The sequence below is a fragment of the Lissotriton helveticus genome, chromosome 6 (genome assembly GCF_964261635.1).
Source record: "Lissotriton helveticus chromosome 6, aLisHel1.1, whole genome shotgun sequence".
NCBI classification, from domain to species: Eukaryota; Metazoa; Chordata; class Amphibia; order Caudata; family Salamandridae; genus Lissotriton; species Lissotriton helveticus.
In genome coordinates, this window is record NC_136067.1 from 1,363,576,707 (window position 1) to 1,363,598,804 (window position 22,098).

The 22,098-nt window shown below is 43.3% G+C and overlaps 1 protein-coding gene across 11 annotated transcripts in view; it reads right to left on the reverse strand.

Annotated features, from left to right (window-relative positions):
• LOC144763479 (E3 ubiquitin-protein ligase PHF7-like) overlaps positions 1-22,098 on the reverse strand; it is a 1,848,469-nt gene that overhangs the window by 1,326,872 nt on the left and 499,499 nt on the right. For all 11 annotated transcript variants that reach the window (XM_078649109.1, XM_078649099.1, XM_078649102.1 and 8 more), the window contains one exon: positions 3,418-3,491. In XM_078649109.1, coding sequence (XP_078505235.1) covers positions 3,418-3,491 — 74 coding nt within the window. The remainder of the gene's footprint in view (positions 1-3,417; positions 3,492-22,098) is intronic.

Consider the following 22,098-nt stretch of genomic DNA (forward strand, 5'->3'; position numbering starts at 1 on the left):
TTTTGTATACTAAGGAAAATGGAATGGTAATAAATGAAACCAAAACAAAAATCATGGTTGTCACCAGGAACATAAAACCGAGACAAAAAAATAAATGGTATATGGAAAACACCCAACTGGAACAAATTGAAGTGTACAAGTACTTGGGTGTACTTTTTGACAAGAAAAGGAAACTATCAACTACAAAAACTAGACATATAAAGAAAAGCTAACTCACTAACTGCAGCGTTCAAGATAGCACAGAAATCACTTGGAAATCTGACCTATCGGCCACTTTTGAAAATTATAGGAGCTAAATTGCTCCCAACAATAACATATGGCAGTGAGGCATTAATGGGAATGGATGCAGAATTGATAAACAAGGTCCTCTCCAAAACATATAAAACTCTCTTCTACCTCCCAAGGAATGCCTCCCCAGCACAAATTAGACTGGAGTTTGGGTTAAATAATCAAGTTCTTGCAAGAAAAGGCCAATTTATCAAAACGTGGTATAGGATCAAAAATGACCAGGAAAATCATATATCTCAGCTACTTTGGTAAGAAATAAATAAGAACACAAGATCAGTTGCATGGAAATATCTCAAGGATGCATTAGAAGATTTTGCACTAATGCCAATCTGGAATAACGTGATAAACAATCGGTTAAAAAAATAGTAAACCGAACAACAAAGCACCTATCACTTGTAAACGATAAAGATACGCTGGCTAAAAGAAAACATTCTTGGTCCGTAATAAATGGATACGAAAAAAAGAAAGCACAAGAATACTTGGAGATACCCTGGTCTGAAAAAAGTAAACAATGTCTTATGAGAGCAAGATTTGGAATTCTGCCAGGCCTTATTCACGCCCGCCGTGGAAAAACAACAACAGCAGCACATTGTGTAGACTTTGTAAAGGTGGAGAAGAGAATATTGTCCACCTTGTATGTATCTGCCCCGGACTCCGTAACGAAAGATGCGCAATACTTAAACCTCATTTTAATATGCGTGGAACAAGGACATGTAGACAGGCATTGAAAGTCTGTCTTCATTCGAATGATATAGTCATGAACGCTGCCTTTGTAAAATTCCTAAAGATAGCATCTACAAAACTGGGAGAATAAATTAGAAAAAATGCTTTTATGAATACTTTTAAAGAAACCTTTTAGGATATAATTGCTTTTATTGTATTGTATTTATTGAATATGTCATTGTACTGGAAATATTGTAAGATTTTAAATAATCAAACAATAAAGAATTTAATAATAATAATAAATAATAATAATAATAAATAATAAACAGTCGTCAGGGAGTGAGGGAGTCTCCAAGGAGCGGTTAATGGTGTGGCAGAGCAAGGGTGCGATGGTGTCGGCGGCTCTGTTGAAGATGTGGTGGGTGCAGGGGTCCGTGGGGGCTCCGGAGTGGATTGACCTAATGATCTTCAGAGTGTTTTCGGTAGTGAGAGCTGTCCAGTTGTCGATCGTTGGCTTCAGGGTGTCGGGGGTGGTCGGTGAGGGTTCAGTGTGTTGGTTGTCTTCGTCGAAATTGTCGTAGATGCTCTTGATTTTATGGTGGAAAAAGGTGCTGAGTTTGTCGCAGAGGTCTTGTGAGGGTGATGGCAGTAGACTCGCTGGTGGGTTAGGCAAACTCCTTGATGATGTTGAAGAGTTCTTTGCTGTCATGTCCATGAGTGGAGATTATGCCTTCAATCGCTTTTTTTCTCGTTTCTCGGATGAGCTGGTGGTGGGCGTTGGTGGCGGCTCTGAAGTTGTTGTGAGCTTCTGTGAATTTGGTGTGTCTCCAGACCTTTTCGAGGCGGCGGGAAGTGCGTCTGGACTCTCGAAGTTCGGTGGTAAACCATCTGTTGTGGTCGTAGTCTTTCACGATGGTTGGGGTGGAGTTGCAGAGTGAGGAAGTTAGCTGGTCGTCAGTGTTTCTGGTCCAGTTTCTCCGTTGGAGCAGGTGCTGGTGTCTGTGGATCGTGGGTGTTCTGAAGGTGAAGTGGACGCATCGATGGTCAGTCCATGGGAGTTCGGTGGTGTGGCTGAAGGTGATGGAGTTTCCTGTTGTGAAGAGAGGGTTGAGGGTGTGACGTGCTGAGTCCGTGGGTTCGGTCACGATCTGGCGGAGTCCGATGTTGTGGAGCTAGTCCAGGAGGGATGTGGGGCTGGGGTCCAGTTGGTTGTCGAGGTGGAAGTTGAGGTATCCCAGCAGGGTGTAGTTGGTGGACGCGATGGCATGTGGAGAGATGATGTGCGTGATGGAGTTGACGAAAGGTCCACGGGGTCGGTAGATGAGGGTTCCTCGGAGGGTGGAGGTAGGGCTGGCGAGTATCCTGAAGTGAAGCTGTTCCATCAGGTCTGTGGGCTCGTCGGGGAGTGAGCTCAGGCAGAGGGTGGATTTGTGGACGATGGTAATACCTCCTCCTGGGCGGTCCTTCCTTGAGATCTTGTATCCTTGGAGAATGGTGATGGCGAGGTCCGGCCCGAGATGGCGTTGGTCCAGGTTTCGGTGAAGAATGCCAAATCTGGCATGGTGCTGTCGAGGAGGTCCTAGATTTCGGTGGCATGTTTGTGGAGGGATCGGACGTTGAGGAGGATGCATTGCAGGGTCTTTGGTTCGGTTGCGTTCTTGTGGGTAGGTTGTGCTGGGTCCGTGGTCTTGGCTTTGCTGAAGGTGTGACTGCAGCGGAGACAGCTGAAGGGTCCGTGGGTGTCAGCTGGTGAAGCTAGTTTGTATTTGCTGCTGTGGCCTGAGTTGAGCATGTGGGGTGCCACTGAGTCGTAGCGGTGTAGAGATCCAGGGTTCCTGGCACTGGTCGCGGTCGGGTCATGGACGGGTGCAGACAGGCTTGCCTTTGGTGCGCGCACGCTGGGTGCAGCCACGCAGCGGCCGGCATTATGTTGGGGAGCTGGGAGGGAGGCACAGCTGGGAGGCGGGAGCGAGGACAGCGGAGGTTAGGGGTTGCGGGGGCCGCAGCGGCGGGAGGGGGTGAACGTGGACAGTCGGGGAAAGACGGGAAGAAAATCGGCACGAATGAGCAGTGGGGCACAAAATATCAACCGTACAGAGGGGCACAGTACTTACAATGAGAACAAAACAGGGGGGCACAGTGAACACAGTAAAAGAAAAGAGGTGCAAGCAGGGAAAAGGTGCAGAACAAAGGGGCAAAAAGCAAGGCTGGGCTCGAACCCCTACCAGCCTGGCAGAGGCACAGCACAGGCAGACGGTAGACCGGAGCTAAGTGGGGTGAGAGTGGGTCCCTGGCCGAGGTCAGAGGTCCTCCTCGCGCTCACCACGCAGAGACCGGCATTATATGGGGGAGGTGGGAGAAAGGCACAGCTGGGAGGCTACTGCAACATCGAAATAAATATATAAAAGTTTCTTTTTTTACAAGAATACTATGCAGTTAATTCTATACAAAATTCTTATGTCATACCTGGAGTGGCTTTAGGTTGTGCGTCAGCGGCATTCTTCTGCAATTGCTTCTTCTTTAATCTTGCTCTGCTTCGTCTTAAAAAACAGAAACCAATAAATGACGTCATAGGTATGTACCTAAACTGCTAGAGATGTATGACAATTGATTTTATAATATAGAATTGCTTTTGATTGTCCGAAGTAATGTGCAACTGGAACCATTTATATTAAATACATTTTGAAAACCAATTGTGACCGTTAACGATATATCTATTAAGTCGAAAATGCTCTGTAGCAAAGTACAGTATTACGTAACAAAGACAAAAAATACTAATTATAAAAACACGCAAGTACCCATTCTAACTAGTGTGGAAATAAAAAGTTGGGCATAAACTCCCGTTTCTGCCCAACTCGGTTTACAACTCGGAAGCACATTGTACCGCATTTTCAGAGACATTATGCTATGTGTCACTATCGTTCAGCCTGTCCACAGAGGACTGGTGAATCTATGGCAGGAGGCACACCCTCAGAGCACGCACTACACATTCTACTCACACGTGCACCATACATATGCCAGACTAGACCATTTAATAGGATCCTTGAAGCTCAACACACTAGTAGACGAAGTGGACATTCCCCAACTGCACTCTCCAACCACGACGCCGTGTTAGTGACTGTAGCGGTCCCCCGGACTAAGACACCTGGGGGAGATGGCGACTGCCGGAGGCCCTACTACAAAGAAAGGGGGTGGCCCAACAGAGACACAAGAGCATCACTGACTACCTCGCAATCAACGACAAACCTGACACTCCCTTGACCGTGGTTTGGGGAGCACTTAAAGCAGTAGTGCGAGGGGAACTGATAGCTATCTCGGCGGCAGAAGCCAGGGAGCATAAGGAAAAGCGGGAATCACTCACAGCTAAGATGGTCGAACTCGAGAGGGTGCATAGTTGCACGGGCGCCCCCTGGATATGAAGCCAATTGACAGCTGCCAGGGCGCACCTAGTAGGCCTTGACCTCGAATGAGCCGAGTACGCAGCTCTACGGCTCAGACACAGAACGCTGCCGACGGACTCAGGACGCACCAGGAGGCGCACAAAAGGGCGAGAGGGCGGGCCCGTCTGAGGCCGTAGGGGGCTGGAGGAGACTGGACTGGGCCACCCCTCTTTCATCTGGTGACTGTTGATGCAAGTCCCCCTAGGTGAGCTAAGGATATTATAATTTTATATCTAAAAGACTCGTGTGTTAATTGCGTTCATGGGAAAACATGTAGGACAAGTGGTATCCAGACCTGCCGTAACAAGCATTGACACCATGCTGGAAAGAGCAGTCAGCATCATTAGTAATGAAATCAAACTGACTGAGAGGCCTCTTTCTCTCGGCTTAGGGCTACCACTTCAACCCCTGATTTCAGCAGCTGAAGCTAGCAGTTTAATTGTGCATGACTCTGATATTTTAACTGCTGCTTGTGAGGATTCTAGAGATGTTATTATAATCAATCCCCCTGCATCAGACCCTCCCCCACAACCACTGTCGCACCTATCGGGTCAAAATGCAAGAGGAAGCCAGCTAAGACTGTGAGCGCAAAGAGGAAGCAACCCATTCGCCCCTGTTCTACCCGTACAACATTGAACTCCTGGATTCGTCCCTCTACCAACCTTACAACAGTTGAGGCTCAAGTGCACGCTTCAGACACTAACTCACTTCACTGCTCTATCGGCACTCAATGGCAGCAGCAGTGAAGTGGCCATGAGTTTTATTATGGACACAATTATTGATCGTGTTAAGTGTGTTCTTGACAATTTTGTTTCTTCTCTTGGGGACTCCTTGCCTGCTGTGTTCTCCGTCCCTTCTGGCCCCCAATCCATGACTTCTAATATGGTCCCTAGGGTAGATCTTACAACTCCTGAAACTAATGGCACAGGAATACCAAGTATGTCAAATCTACCCTCTAATAGCACTCGTACTTATCAACAAACGCCACATGATCCAACTAATTTGAACTTAGGCGTTGACGATTGTGTCATGTGTAAAAAAAATCGTTCTTGTTTTTAAATTGTGGGGACCAGCGGGGCAAATAGGAACATAGTGATGGTAACTTGAAAAACACTAAGCCATCTAGTAGATCACAAGAAGGGGCTACCAACTCCGCCTGTCTATCAGACACTGGGGGTAACATGAGGTGTTAAACCTACCACCCGAGGCGTTCCCCTACGTTGTTGTTTTGGCAGGAGTCCCCCCCTAAGATCTGACCAGATAGAATCATGGGAGCAATTACGTTGTAAGTGTGTGGACTGGCTGTCTAAACACAAAAGATTTAGGCCATCACTGACTGAGAATATTATTATGGCACGGAGAGTGGGCTGGTTGGGTAGATCTCCAAAATCTATTAGGGGGGATTGTATAGTCATTAATTTTCGTAAGCCCTCTGTGGCAAAAGCTATATTATCAACACACATGGATCGGACTGATCTTACTACCAGCAACTGGGCTCTGCCATTGGGCTTCTTTTATAAACCCCCATTTGAGGCATCTCATCCCAATATGCCCTATTCTATCCCAACCCTTAACAGATTTGCACCTTTATCAGACTTGGATTGTCAGGATTGACTGCCCCTTCCACTGACGACTTAAGTATTAACCGAGTTAGTGGAACTAGTATCCCCTGGAACTTGTTCTGAGCCCCTCAAACCCGATATCCCAACCATAAGGACTGCAGACCCGTCACTTAAAATATTAAGTTGGAACGTTGCAGGTTTAGCATTTAAATTAAATTTACCGATTGGCAGGAATTATTTAACAGCCAAGATATTGGTATGCTCCAAGAGACTTGGGCAACTCGGGAGCTGTTTATGGAGGGTATCGAATGTTTCAATGTTCTATCCCCCATCCCTGAACTAGGCAGGCCTGCTGGCGGCCTCTCAACATGGATTAATATTAGGGCAAGAGGTCGTGCTAGAGCCCTGCGCACCAATAGTAATACGTTTCAGGCTACTATTTACACACGAGGGGCTTCACTTTATTTGTTTAATTTTTATAATGATGATTTTAAATCCGTTCCTGACATGAACTATATTTATTTGTTTGAGTTTATTTCTAATTTGCAAATTGTTAATCGCGATATTAAAGCCAAAAGCATATACATAGGTGGTTACTTCAATGTTAAAATTCCAAAGGGTATGTACCCAACCACTCAATCCACTCATAGGTTGGGAACCATCAGGTTCAATATTAATGGGTAGTGATCACTAAAATATACTTTAGGTATCTTAAAAGTAACTATTTGTGAGTTAAAATGATCAGACAAAATAATGAAATCAATCAGAGTGCCTTGGTCTTTACCCACGTATGTTACCACATTATTTTTTGTAGGAGTGTATTATAAACATGTGCACAAATATATTCTTTGTGATAAATGTTAGTAAGAGAAGATGGGGTATTGCGTATTTAAAATACTCCACATGATAACAAGTGGGACTTCTAAATTGTGTGCCTAGAAATGTGACTAATAAAAGTTTGGAATACTTATATATTAATACTCTAAGAGAACAAATCTTATAACATGTCTCATTGTGCAGCTAATGTATATGTAGGCTAATGTTTAGACATGTATGTATGTAACACAAAATTATATCCATATTGGTGTATTTTGAAATTACATTTATTCATTTGTTAGGAAATTTAATCAATTATGTGTTTATTAATGTGCACATATTTGTAACCAAGTGCACTATTAAGTTGACATGATTTTTAGGCCTCGAGAACAGTCTAAAAACAATCTCACGCTTCTAGTCTAACATTTAATTTGCATTTAACCGTCAATGCGAATGTGTTTGCATGCATTCTTGTTTCCAATGCAGGTGTGGACATTAGTTAGTAAAAAAGGGCTGTGTTTTAGTAAGATAGCGAGGTATGCGAAAACGGATTTTGGCAAGGAGAAATGCGGTAATAAGCAAAGAGGCAAGTTCCCATGGAGGGGGGAAAAGAACGGCCAAGGACGAATGAAGTCGCAACTTGTTGGTGGGGGAAAAGCAGTGCAAGCATCTAATTTGTGCTGGAAATGTGGAAAGTTACAGGAGCTGGTTACATGATTTACCTTGGATGCAGCTAATATCTTGTGCTGTAACTTAGCGAGGGACAGATATACATTTTAGGATTTCATGAGGTACAGACACCTTCTTCTGCTTGGTGTGGCTTCATGCTACATGAAACTTAGTCAGGCACGGCCCGTGCAGGGCGTTATACCGGGCCGGTGACGTCAGACGGGGGAGGGTCAGGGTGGGGGGTTGTAAAATGCGGGATATGGACCATTACAGGTAAGTACCGAAAAAAAAAAAATGTGTTGCCCGCGCTGCATTACATTTGGCGATGCAGCGCAGGTAACACATTTTTTCTCGGTACTTACCTGTAATGGTCCATATCCCGCATTTTACAACCCCCCACCCTGACCCTCCCCCGCCTGACGTCACCGCCCCAGTATAACGCCCTGCACGGGCTGTGCCTGCACTTAGTTGGAGTTTCTTTTATGGAGGACTTTAACTGCTAACACGTTTCTATTATAGATTCCTATTCAATGCTTCTTAGTATAGGGTTGCCCCTTTTAAGGTAGTGTAGGGAGAGATAGTGTGCTCATGCTTACCTTTGAAAATCAATTGATGCAATTTAACACTCAATTCTTTTTCCTTATTTGCATCACCATAAGTAAGTTAGATGTATGCTTTTTGTTATATAGGGTACATCTCTTTAGGACATTTGGAATCATTTTGTTTGTTCCTTATTTTTATATGGTGATGCTAAGACTGATTTATGATGAGTGTCTGACAAAGAAATACAAGGAATTACCAAAGGAGTCACAACCAGTGAGATTAATAACAGATTACTCCAATGAAAGTAAGGAAATTGCAAACATTTTTAAGCAAAACTGGAAGATCCTACAGTTGGATGATACTGTGAAGAAAATCATGGGACAACTTCCAAAAATCATGTACAGAAAGGGCTAAAAATTAAAAGATCATTTGATTCATAGCCACTTCAAAAAAACGAAAAGAGAAGAAACATGGTTGAAGACCACAGGCTTCGTGAAATGTTATGCATGCAAAGCGTGCCAAATTGCAAAGCCAACAAAAGAAGTGGAAATGGCGAATAAAAAAACGTCGGAAATTCGGTAACTAATCACTTGTAAAACACAACATGTGATATATGTGGTGGAATGCCCATGCCCACTAAGATATGTGGGAAGTACTGTATGTGAGCTTAAAAAACGAATAATGGAGCTTATTCGAGCCACGGTACATCAGTACAGAACAAATGCGGTGGCCAAGCACATGAAACAATATCATCAAAATGACTGGAAGCAGCTTAAATTCTTTGGAATTGAAACTGTCCCAAAAAAAGAACGGGGTGGAGACAGAGAAAAACTTTTAAGACAGAAAGAATCTCGCCACATTCTAAACGTACGAACACTAACCCCGTATGGGTTAAACCAATCAGAGGAACTATATATTCATTTGTAAGAGCTTCTTTGAAATGTAATGAATAACATTTGCCCAAAAGTATGTGCCATTACAATGCAGATATGAAAATAATGATGGTGAACACAAATCCTTAAAGGTAATTATAACGTTCTTTACCCACTAGAGGGTTGGAAGGATAAATCTGTAGCGCTCTCTGCGAAATATGAATCAAGGGGAGAAGCGGTTACGAAACCCCACTGGAGGGATTTGAATATGTGTATTCTCTGATGGGTCAGAATATGCATGAGGGACGCTAAAGCATTAGAGTCCAAAATGGCAGTAATTAACATAACATACAGGATGGACAATAAAGTTTTAATTGAAAAAGTAAAAAAAATAAAAATAGCAAAAACTACATCTCCCAAAATGCATTGAGGCACTTTTATCACCAAACAGGAAGTGATGTTACGTGTAACTGGCTATATTTTGTAGTTGGGGTCAAGCGGTCAGTTGATCGTGAGCAAGGTATAAGTATATACCAAAATGCGTAGATCTTGAATTGCCCTTTGCCAAATTGAGAAGAATGTAAAGGAAAATAAAAAGAAAAATTGCAAAACGACCACTGGAGTGCAACCCGTTTGTCCCTCTGGCTAGAGGGCTTGTGTGGCAAAATAAGACTGATTTATATCAATCTGTTTCCGAATTTATAATTAAACCTTACTAATCTAAATTTTAGTTGTCAAGTAGGTATTGAGTGGCCGAATTAGTTATACTGTGATGAGATAAAATTGTGATTGCTTCTTCCCTCCTATCTCTGAAGTAGCCAAAAACACCATCTGGTTGCATAGGAATGTTTAAGTGGGCCCGAACTTTCTCAGTTGGTAGCAGGGTTGGTTCTTGAAGTACAGGGAAATAGAATGTAACCTAGAATAGTCTTGAAGAATAGACGGAGTTTCAGAGGCATGCGTCGAAATAGCACAGCGGTGACGGAGGATTGAGTATTAGCAGGGGTGTGCATGAGGATTATGCTTAGCTTGCGATGAAATATCGAGTGTGTGATGTCTGCGAAGATGTTGTGAGAATGCGGTGCTAAGTTGTTGTTGAAGTTGTGATTGGGTCCAACGTGACCTAAGATCCTGGGATACATATTAAAGGTGCAGAAGACACTGTGTTGTATTTGTCTACTAAGGTTTTGTGGGGTTTGTTATGAGACGTAATCAAAAGCCCAAATTGAGTTAGGGAATTTTGTGTGCAAGAGAGTTGTGATTAGTGTGTTAGGCCTTTTGCACAGACCGGAAACTACACTGATTTAAGTGATTCCCTGTTCGTCGAGATTTCATTTGTGAATTTGTTTATTCTTCGGTTGATTAAATTCTATTGATTCTTTTAATGGGGCAGACAATTGTTCTTTGTTGTTTCTTATATAATTAGAGTGAATGAGACAGAGTGTGAGGAATTGTGAAAGAGGGTGAATTGCTGCAAGGAACAAGAGTGACTTTAGAGTATGCCGCGCTTGGCTAGGTCGGGCCATGTAACACAGCAATGGGATTGGTCGCGTTTGTCATTTGGTGCCGCACTATTATTGGTGGTCGAATTGTTACGGAACTTGAAATTTAAAAAGTTTGGAATTGATTTGTAATTGTTCAGATTAAAGATTAAAAAATGAGATGCTTAACAGCAATGAGGAACATGATAAGAGGAGATTTGAATATACCGGTTACAATAGGTGGCACCGGAAGATTAGCCAACTCATTATACGACGACAAACATAGGGCTCCACACCATTAATTTGATTAAAAATTGGCATAAGGTCACAGAGAAAGAATGAGCATTAGCATTTCCACGCTATGGTACATTACATTTGAGGGTAATTGATCATTTGAGAGGAATTGTGTTTGCAATAAAACTATTACTTAGACCTACACAGTTTGATGCGCTTAATGTGTGGGAGCGTGCAGCGCATACAAAACAAACAGAGAAATACTAAATTAAAAAAGTGATGCATGCATACACAGATCTAGAAGAAGAATCACTAAAATACGCCAATATCGTCCCTATGCTGTTACATCTGGAAAGGTCTGTACCCTTTCCCCAGGATAAGATTACTCCCACACATAGGTCATGTAGTGGGAAGCCCCTTCCAGCAATAAAGGGTAGGGAGATTAACTCTCCTTCCAAACCCCTCACTACGACAGTACAATAGCATCTGTTTCCATACAAAACTCGTTTTCTCCTGGGTCGAAAATAAGAACCCAGGACAAACCAGTTCATCGCATATCATACTCAGGGGAGGCCCAAAAACACTACCTAATGAGAAAAAAAGGAACACTGGAAAAGACACTGACCAGAATCTCCGGGACACTAGATCCTCAAGCAAAATATGAAATAGGCATGTGTTCACTTCTAATATATATCCTTCTACACAAATGTAAATCGAAACTCTCAAAATACAAGCCAACAGTATATCACAAGACATTTAAAATGCAATAAAAGTTATGAAGAAAATATTAGAAATCACAATAAGTACTCACTCCAAAGTTGAGCTCATTCAAGAATCAGTGCAGGAACTTCAAGAAAAGCATAAATAGATAGCCATGCCTTTATCAAATAGACAAAATCGTCCATTCAAAAATCTCAAATATCTATCGGATGATGAAACCCATGCTCTACTCCTTTCCTATGAGTCTACATCCATCAGTAGAGGTGAGGAAATTAGACCAGTCCCAATTGATGCAAACAGAACTACCTTGCACAATAACAGAAAACTCAAGCTTACTAATCTAAAACAAGTACAATCAACGGATGTATGACGTTATAACGCATACTATTACTCCGCAGACCATTACAACGCGACTTTTACTCCGCATACCGTTACAACGCATAGCGCCTTGGGGCGCTGGATAGTGGTAAGTATAATTTACTATTCTAACTCCAGTCCCCGTGGACCCTAGGGAAGGTGTTGGATAGTAAATTATACTTATTCCCTATCCTAGAGCGCCCCCCAGCGCAATGCGTTGTAATGGTATGCGGAGTAAAAGTCGCGTTGTAATGGTAGTGCGGAGTAAAAGATGCGTTGTAACGGGTGTATACCACAATCAACAGCCAGTATTCAAGAGATATACTCTGGTAAGTCAAGGAAACCATTGCTAGGCCTACTGTTCAACTGTCGTTCTTCAGTAAAACATGCCTCAGACATTGCTGTCCGCATCATTACTCAGGCAGTCGATCTGAAAACCTTAACCGAAACATGGCTCACTGAGACTTCTTCCCCTTACATGGATCTACTGGTGCCTCCCAATTATAACACTGTGAGATTAGACAGACTAAAGAAAGCAGGAGGTGGTATCGCTCGCATACATCGCTCCAAGCTCTCTGTAACGCAAATACAGTCCGACCCTCTTGGGCCCTGTGAATACCTCGGTCTCACTATAAGAACGGTAGATAATAAAAGGTGCAATTTGCATGCGCTCGACCATCCACCAGGTAACAATGCCCCTTTCCTAGACCAGTTAATGGAGATCATCACGGCTAACTCTAACATTCATGCTAATGATATATTCCTAGGTGAGTTTAATTTACATTGGGACGATAGTAATGACAAACAGGTCAACGTACTCAAAGATTTGACCATACTGTAATTGAGTTCTCTTTTTAGTAGAAACTTTTAATCCATTTTATGGAGGATTTTTAACTTGCCTTTATTTGTTATTTCCATAATAGACAAGGGAAAGGGAGGAAGGTAGAGAGAAAGCTGATCACCAAGAGTTTTCTTTTTTGGGCACAACAAGCCATCTACACTATATGGTCTTGTCAGGAACCAGTATTCTCTTTTTTGTTTGTACAATTATGTTTCTTCTTTTTAAATGTTTTCTATTGTCATGGTTTTAAGTAATCTACACAATAAACTTCGTATTGATTGACTGACTACTCAAATATTTCTTAGCAGAGCTAAACCTTACTCAAGCCTGCACACTGCCAACGCACTCGAAAGGGTCAACTTTAGACTGGGTTTTCTCTAGAGATAAGACTACTACAATTCACTCAATTGATCCATGCGATTGGTCAGATCACCATGCCATAACCTTCCATATATCTACAATAAAAAAGAATAAGACCACGCAACTTGTCAAACTTAAACAGTGGATTTGAAACACTAAAGACCTTAATATCGAGCAATTAGTAGCACAATGCGAGAAGGATCTAAATCTGCATAACAACTTGATGTACGTAAGCGAACTCACTGATCACTACAATGCATCAATGACAAATATAGTCAACACCACCATGCCGTTAATACTGAAAAGAATCCTAGAGAAAGATAAAAATCCCTGGTTTAATGGGACACTAAATGAAGAAAGGCGGGGGCTGAGACGAGCAGAAAGAAAATGGAGACAGTACCCATCATCCCCCCAGCTAAAAACTCTCAGGAAAACTAGAAAGAACTACAACAAAAGAATTCTAAGATCCAAAAAGGAATTTTTTAGATCTGAACTGGATAATGCTAAAAACAGACCATGGAAACTCTTCGAGATGTTAAAACAACATTCCAATGAACTGGCTAAATCTGTTCAGGAATCAACAAAAACCCAACTGAACTGTGAGGAAATCTCAGCCTTCTTTACAGACAAAGCCAATTCTCTACAAAGGGAACTCAGGATGGCAGCAGACAACTTCTCTAGCCCAGAATGATGTTACCGTCACACCGCTCAAGCAATGACGAAAAATAAAGCACAATGGTCGACCTTCAAGTTATATGACCAGAACCCCATTGCCAAAACTCTCTCAGATATAAAACCAAATCACCATTACAATGACCCCCTCCCCTCAAAATGCTTGAAAAGAATCAACCACATTGTCGTCCCCATATGGACAACAATAATCAATGTCTCACTGTCTCAAGGCGCCTCACCAGATTGCCTAAAAACAGGTCAAGTCCTCCCCATCATAAAAAAACTACAGGGGAGGCAGACCCTAACAATTTTCGCCCAGTGTCAGATATTCCATCACTAGCCAAACTACTTGAAAAATGCGTGCAACAACCACTGAGCCACCACATCACTAATTTCAGTCGGTTGAACGAATGCCAAACTGGATTCAGACCAGGCCACAGTACGGAAACAGCAATCCTACACATAGTGGATGAAGCACAACAGGCTCTGGATCACAATGAAACATGTCTACTAGTTCTTCTTGACCTGTCTTAATAATAGCCCGGCTTGAAGACAGGATGGGACTATCTGGAAATGTGCTGAAATGCTTTAAATCTTTCTTACAGAAAAGAACGCAAAGATTCTTGGTCAACCAGGCACTATCCCTGCCATCCTCAAACTTGATTGGAGTTCCACAAGGCTCAACTTTATCTCCATCACTATACAACTTATGAGTTGAACCATTTACAAAAATTCTCCAGAACGCCAACATCTCCTATCACATGTACACGGATGACACTCAGATATACATTAAGATCTCCTCGCTGGATGAGATCAAGACAATGAATAATGCCATAAAGGTGACATTACATTGGTTAACTAGCAATCATTTGAAACTAAATGCGCAAAAAACAGAATTCCTATTAATATCCCCTCCGAAGAAGTGGAGAAGTGGACCAAACTGATTACGGCGCTAAATTGCACCTCTGTCTTAGTTGATTCGACCAACTCACTAGGAATGACGCTGGATAAGAATCTAGACAAGCAAGCCCACATCAAATCAACACCCGTTTTCACCTGAACTACCTTAGGAAAGTTAAGCCAATCATTACAACGTCACACCTCAAATTGACAATTCAATCCTTAGTCATATCAAGGATTGAATATGGCTGTACAACATTAACAGGACTATCTAAGATCTCCACAGCACCACTAACAGGTTGTCTCCATGTGGCTGCAAGACTCATTACAGGTTCAAGAAATTACGATCACATTTCTCCACACTTGAAGGCGCTAAATTGGATACCATATGAAGCCAGAATTCAACATAAACTGGCATGTATTACCCACAAAGCCCTCTACTACTAAACGCCAATGTACGTAGCCCAGAAAATTGAGTTATCTGGTGGAGGCAGACCATCCCGGAGTGCTAGCGACCTGGTGCTGAAACCTCCCATCTTTCAGAAGAAGAAAAGGGATGACAGAGCATTCTCCAGAGCTGCCCCCAGAATATGGAACTCACTCCCTCCAAACTTTAGAAAGGTTCCAAACATGTCATCCTTCAAGAGGGAAGCGACGATCTTCCTAATGAGTAAATTCCTACCCAAAACTACAACTGATCATCATCTACATCGTGGTCAGTCGCTAGGCGCTGCCTAGTTCTTTCAGTTATGGATCCATCCTACTCAAGATAGATCACAAAGACACCATAACAGTCCTCACAAATGATCGAAGAGTTAGTGCCAATTAGATCTGATAGAGGAGTTTGCCTCAACAGGACAGTAACGTATGTAAGGATAAACTTCACAGATCACTACAAAGGCACCTAAGCCATACATTACTACAATTACTGGATCCTACTCTTGTTATTGTCGTAATCAATACGAAAGGTATGCATCCGAAACATATGCATAATACTACTACTATACATGTTGTACAGTAAACTATTTACGTTATGGAACTGTAAAGCGCTCTGAAACCCATGGGTCATGATCGCACTATATAAAACACAATAAATAAATAAAAATAAAGATGCGATATAGGTTAAGCAACAAAGGAGACGGAGGGTAGACATGATCATGGGAGCGAGATTATATCCTGCCATAACGAGCTCTGCTGTTAATGGGGTCATATCGACAGGCATTACACAAACTAATGGGAGGAAATATGGGAATGTGTGTTCCTGGTTCTTCAGGAACTTGAAAATTCCAATTTGATTTCAAAGATCCCGGACGCTCTTTCAGTACCGGTTACGTTTGGTCCTATACTCCCCATGTATGACTCTAGTTCGGTTAGAAACAAAAGTCAGAAAATGCCCACTCCTACAGAAGTGAGGGCACCAGAGAAAAGAACAGACAGCTCCAATGTGCAATTTGTCCCGTTAACTCCGATAAATGTGCGCTCACCTTGCACATCTAGTGCAGACCCCTCGGCAGTACAGAACAAATTTAGGCCCTAACGTCCATTCCTGGATTGGCAGGTTTATTGTCGCCTGTATGGTAAACACTCCTAAATGTAAGTAACAGTAGGCCTCAAGAGAGTACTTCCCCAAACACAATTTCTGAGGGCCAACATATATTTGATGTTGAAGATATAGAACAATGGTTGAAGGTGGACAATAATAATAATTCAAAAGAGAGTCTGAGTAGAAAGACAAGTCACTAAACTAATCAGCTATAAAAGTGGATTTGATTGATGCGGTCAAATTAAAGACTGTATTGAATTAAATTATAAGCGGGAGCCTAGAGCTTAACCAAATAGCTACTTACCAACAAAATGAATTTCCATTCATGAGTGAAGATGTTACTAGGAGAGCGAGGCAGGCTCATGAGAAATTATCAGAGTTGGCTCAAAGATATGATGTTGACACAGAACGAAAAATGGCTTTACAGTAGAAACACAGACTTGCATGCAGGACATACAAATCCTGAGATTACCAGGATTGAAGACTCAAATATGAGAACTTATTTTGAGTATTCGGATTTGAGCACACTGGACAAATGGGGAGAAAGATGGGCTAAAAAGAGGAGGACCTAAAGAACAACAGGAGAACCACCTCCTTTAGGAGAGAGGGGAACAAGTGTCAAGGCTTTCCCTTTGTGAGAGGTACCAAGTGGCTCATAGGTTGTTTCTTCTTCCACCGCCCCCCATTTTTCAACGGTGCCTATCCAGGCAGCTCCCGGGTGGCCTGCCGGAGCCCTCCAATGCATGGCTATGTCCCGTTTCGCCAGGAGAATGACCAGGGATGCAAATCTGCACTGCATCTTTTCTGTCTACCGCCTGCGGAAGACCCCCAAGGCACATGCCTCCCATGTGTCAATATTCGTGAGGTGAACCGTTGACTCCAGCATCTGATGGACCCTACCCAAGAAAGATTGGATTATGGGACCGTCCCAAAACATGTGTTTGAAGTTTGCCTCGGGTGTGTGACATCTGGGGCAGGCGAACTGTGTATCTGGGAAAAAACGGTGAAGCCGATGCGGCGTTTAGTATGCACGATGAAGAATATTGCATTGAATGTTTTTGAATCGTGCGTTTCTTGAAACCTTTTTGGGGTATTCTAAAGCCTTTTCCAATTCATTGTAGTTGAGTACTCTTCCTATCTCATCTTCCCATTTCTGACGCAGGTTTTGTAATGGGGTCGTGATCATTTCCCTTATCGCATTGTAATGCCACATGACCAAGTGTCTGCCCATTCCCATACGTAGGATGGTATGCAAAACCGGGTGTGTCAGCGGTTCTCCCTCCGTGAGGTCCCAACATTGGCGGACGCTGTCTACTAATCGCCTATGTACCAGGAATTGTCCTGGAGGGAGATCATAATGGTCCATCATTTGGACATATGTTTTCAGTTGCCCATCTTCAAACAGGGACTCCATCTCCGTCACCTCGCACTCCATCCCCATCCGGAGAGCTCCTGCAGTATAGTAGTGCTCCTGGAGCGGGAAACCAACTAAAAGAAGCAGCGGAGAATAGAGGGGACGTCCCTTTGACATACGGTGTATGCGCATCATGCATTTGCAGGCAATCGATACTTGTAGGGGGTGTGTACGCAAAGGCTTAGTACCTGGCATCAACAGTCTCCGGCTAGCCGGGAGTGGTACTCGACCCTCATTAGTGTATGTTTCCTCCGCATGCCCGTCAGCTGTCCAATGTGACAACCATTGAAGCTGCGCTGCCAGGAAATAGTCCTCAAAGGAGGGGGTAGCCAAACCCTCTTGTGTGGTGGGTAAGTAGAGGGTTTGGAGGGCTACTCTGTGCCTGCCGCCACTGCATATCAAAGTTTCACGTAATGTTTCCAATTCTTGACAGAAGGAGCGAGGCGGTATCACTGGGATATTAGCGAAGGAGTATAACAGTCTGGGAACCATAATCATCTTCGCTAGGGCCACACGTCCTATGGGGGCCAGGGGTAAGGTCTTCCAAAAGGAAACTGCCGCTCGTAGCCCAGCTAATGTCTTGCGGTGGTTTAGTGGTTTCCCTCGTATAGGTCCTCGGGTGAATGGTATAATCTCACCCTAGCTATCGAGGCGCCGCTGTGCTCCACCCGATGGTGTGGGGTCCTATCATTATTGCCAACGGGGCTAAGTGAGGGCTAAGGGGAAAGACCGTCGATTTTTCCTAGTTGACTTTAAGTCCTGAGATTTCTGCAAAGCTTTGTAATATTGCACAGATCGGCATTAGATCACTTGTGATATCCTTCACATATATCAGGAGGTCATCAGCATATAACAATACGCTATGTATCGTGTCTGCAATTGGAATGCCCCAGGCCTCCCCCCCTGCCTCAACTTAATGACCAAGGGTTCCACTGCTATGTCGAAGAGGAGGGGGTACAGGGGGCAGCCCTTTTGAGAAGTACTTCCCCACTCTCACCCTGGTGGTAAGTAAGGCCCCTGTAGAGGAGTTGTGTGTACGTCAGCAGAGCCGAGCCAGCCCGCACTTTACGGAGAACCGCGAAGAGATGTGGCCATAGCAATGTATCAAAGGCCTTTTCGAGGTCCAATATTAGGCAGGCTGCTCATGGGAAGTGTTCCTGTGCTCTATCTTGTATATAGGGAGAAAACCATTCTGGTTTGGGTGAATTAGTTGAGGCAGGACGAGTATATCGATCTGCCAATATCTTTCCCAGGATCATACAATCCGCGTTGAGAAGCTTTATGGGCCTATATGAGGCCGGGAGGGAAACAACCTTTACAACGCAAATTTTACAAAGCACTACTATTACAACAAAACTTTTACAACGCAACATCCATTACATAGCATGCCATTACAACGCAACCATTACAACGCATGACACTACAACGCATACCATTACAATGCATGTCATTACAACGCAGTCATTACATCGCATACCATTACAACGCATATCATTACCATCCAACACTTACCCTACTGTTGCACCCCCTGGAGTTAGAATAGTAATTTTTACCCCTACACTATCCAACACTTACCCTACTGTTGCACCCCCTAGAGTTAGAATAGTAATTTTTACCCCTACACTATCCAATACTTACCATACATGCAATGTAATGTTATGCGTTGTAATGGTATGCATTGTAATGGAATGCGTTGTAAAGGTAGTTTTTAAAAATTCGTTGTAATGGCATGCGTTGTAATGGAATGCGTTGTAATGGATGTTGCGTTGTAAAAAAATGCGTTGAAAAGGTGTGCGTTGTAAAAGTATGCGTTGTAACATCATACAACCAAGCCGGGAGAATGGGATCCATGTGAGGTTTAGGAAAGGTTACCAGAGTAGATTCCCTGAGTGATCTAGGAAGCTCCCCTCTCTGTAGCGCATCCTCATACATGGCGACCAGTCGGTGGGTCAATTGTCTCGAGAAAATGGTATAATATTCGAGGGGATAGCCGTCCATTCCCGGCGCCCTATGTCGTGCCAGGGCCCGGATTGCGTGAGTGACGTCTGGGGATTTTATCTTTGCTTCCAACGTCTTCCCTTCCTCCGGCAGAATTTTGGGCAGAGGCAGGTAGTGAAAAAACTGGTCTAACACCAGTTGTGAGACTGGCGGTGGGGCGTAATATATTCCCACATAATAGTCGCAAAAAATGTCCAGGATATCTGTTTGTGGCTGCTTAAGGGCGCCTGTCGCATCTACCAGAGCTGCGACGGGTTGCATAGCCGTGTCTTGCTTTGCGAGCCAGGCTAAAAGTGTACCCACCCAGGTCCCTTCCCGACGTACCCGGGCAGCATATGCTCTGAAATTATACTTGTGAAGATCTCTCTCCGTTTCTGCATATGTCGTTTTTGCTGCCGCCACCTGTTCGGGGGTTGCATCACCTCGATCCATGCTCTTCGGTAGGTCTGCCAGACGCGTTTCTGCGACTTGTAATGCCTGTTCTAGCACCTTCCTCACTCCGAATTAAAATCAGTTGATAACAAACATTTTCTCCATATGATTACTGAAGAGAATACACTAGTCTTATGGGTCTGGATATGAGAGCAAATACAGAGGTGTCAGAGGGGTGTGTGAGAGGTCAAGGTATGCAAGTAAAGTTTGCACCAAGAGAGACTTATTTATTAATTTGATTTGCAATATCCCTATATATCACCAAACCCACTTCACAGTGCATGGAGGCAAGCGATGGAACACATGGTAAACCATCAGGCGTAAGGACGGTGTATGAAAATAGAACAGGAACTTGTGTAGTGCAACTGAGTTTCTCAAAAGGATTTACAGGGTTAGAGGGGTAACTGCCAGACATATTTAGAGATAACTGCCTGCCTGATGAGGATTACTGTGCCTAGAGCCAGTGCTTTCCGCCAGTGGTTGCAGGTTGGGCCCACCTGCATTTACTTTTATCCACCGGCACTTATTTGTCCTTGAAAGACTTGGTCTAGAACAAGAGAGAGAAAAAGACAGAAAGGAGAAAGGAGTAAGAGAAAGATGGAAAAACAGTGACAAAGAAAAGAAAGAAAAGAAAGAAAGCAGAGATGAAGAATAACCTGAAAGACTGAGATAAAGGGACAGGGGGTGTCTGGTGGTTGATCGAAGAGCCATACACAACTATGGTATACTGCACTCCCACCTTCGATAGTGCCAGCAGTGGTCTTCCGAGCAAATCTTTGGTCCCGACACTTACTACACACTGCCTACAGAGCATCGACTCTTGAGTTTGGTGCACTGTAAGCACATCTGAATGCAAACAGACCCCGTTGCCATGTTCAAGCATGTTGACATTATGTTTTGTTTTCCACAAACAATGTCCCTGATGGATCTAGTGTTTTCTACTTTAACATGAAGAACAGTGCTTTCCTGTCTCAGTTGTCAATACCGCACATGGAGGTTTCAGGGAGAACAACTCAGTAGCTACCACCACTGTGACATGCTGGTTCTGTTAGAGACAAGCTGCAAGGTCAAGGGTTTCTGATAGCATTGCCAGCTGAAGCCCATCACAGCTAAAGTAGGCTGGAGGACCATGAGTTTAGCAGGGGAGGACCTCACCATTTTATAGCAGAACTATCATTCTAAATGAGACCCAAAGTAACTGTTAACAGCATTACAGCCTTCTTCTATTCATAAGGGTATATAGTTACAAGCAGAGCATAATTCGTAAAAGGACCTAAAGTATTTCTTAGAAACCCACTACTGGAGCTTGAGAATGCTAGTGTGGAGTTTGAGAATGCCAGTGTTGCTCAATACCAAGGCTGCCTAGTCTTATTTCACCTCGCCTTTCTTCCTCACACTTTCTCTTTATTTTTTAAATGTCTTCATTTAATTTTTGAAATACAGGCACCAGCTTTACAACATTCTGCTTTTGACAATATAGCCATAGCAAACATGGGTATCAGCAGTTATGGAGGAAACAAAGGTGACTTATAACAAGACATCATGCAACAATTACATCCTTTTAGTATTGTCAGTGCCTCCTTCAAACCCAGCTATTAGAGGAATGAGTAACTGAGATACAACTAACGAAGCATGAACAGCAAGGTATACAGGTGATGATATCCAGTTTTGCAAAGGGACCTAACAGTGCTGAAACATGGGTCACAATAGGGAGGCGAGTGCTGTATAGGAAGATGTGCTAGCACTAACACTTGTGTAGTTATAAGTGAGGGTAAGCAAGGCACATGGCGGGTGCTCATCAAAGGGGGGATACAATACCCTGCCATAGTGGGGGAGGATGCTAATTGGTATGCTGTAGGAGGTTTGGTGGCACCAGTCCGACATCGTGCCAGCAGTGGGTAGGTTCAAATGCATGGCAAGTGATATCCTGGCTAAGTAGGCAGGGAGTCAGCATTGATTGCTGCCTGTAAGTGGTGAAGAAGTATAATCTTGATCCCAACTGGAGATAATGTAGGGGTGCATCATACTCACGCATAGTCAGTACTCAAATATACTCTGACGTAACCATTGTACTAAAAGGGGTGGATTATTTTATACTAAAGGGTATTTTGTTTGAAATATATGTATTTAGAATGTGATGAATCAAGTTACGTAACAATTTATGTACTAACGTGACAGGAAAGAATAGCTTAAATTGCCGTATTGTGAGATACTTAATTAGGATGCTTAACGTTTATATCCATAATTCACGTTAGGCCTTCAAGCATGGAGTGTATGCTGCCGAGTTGTTTCT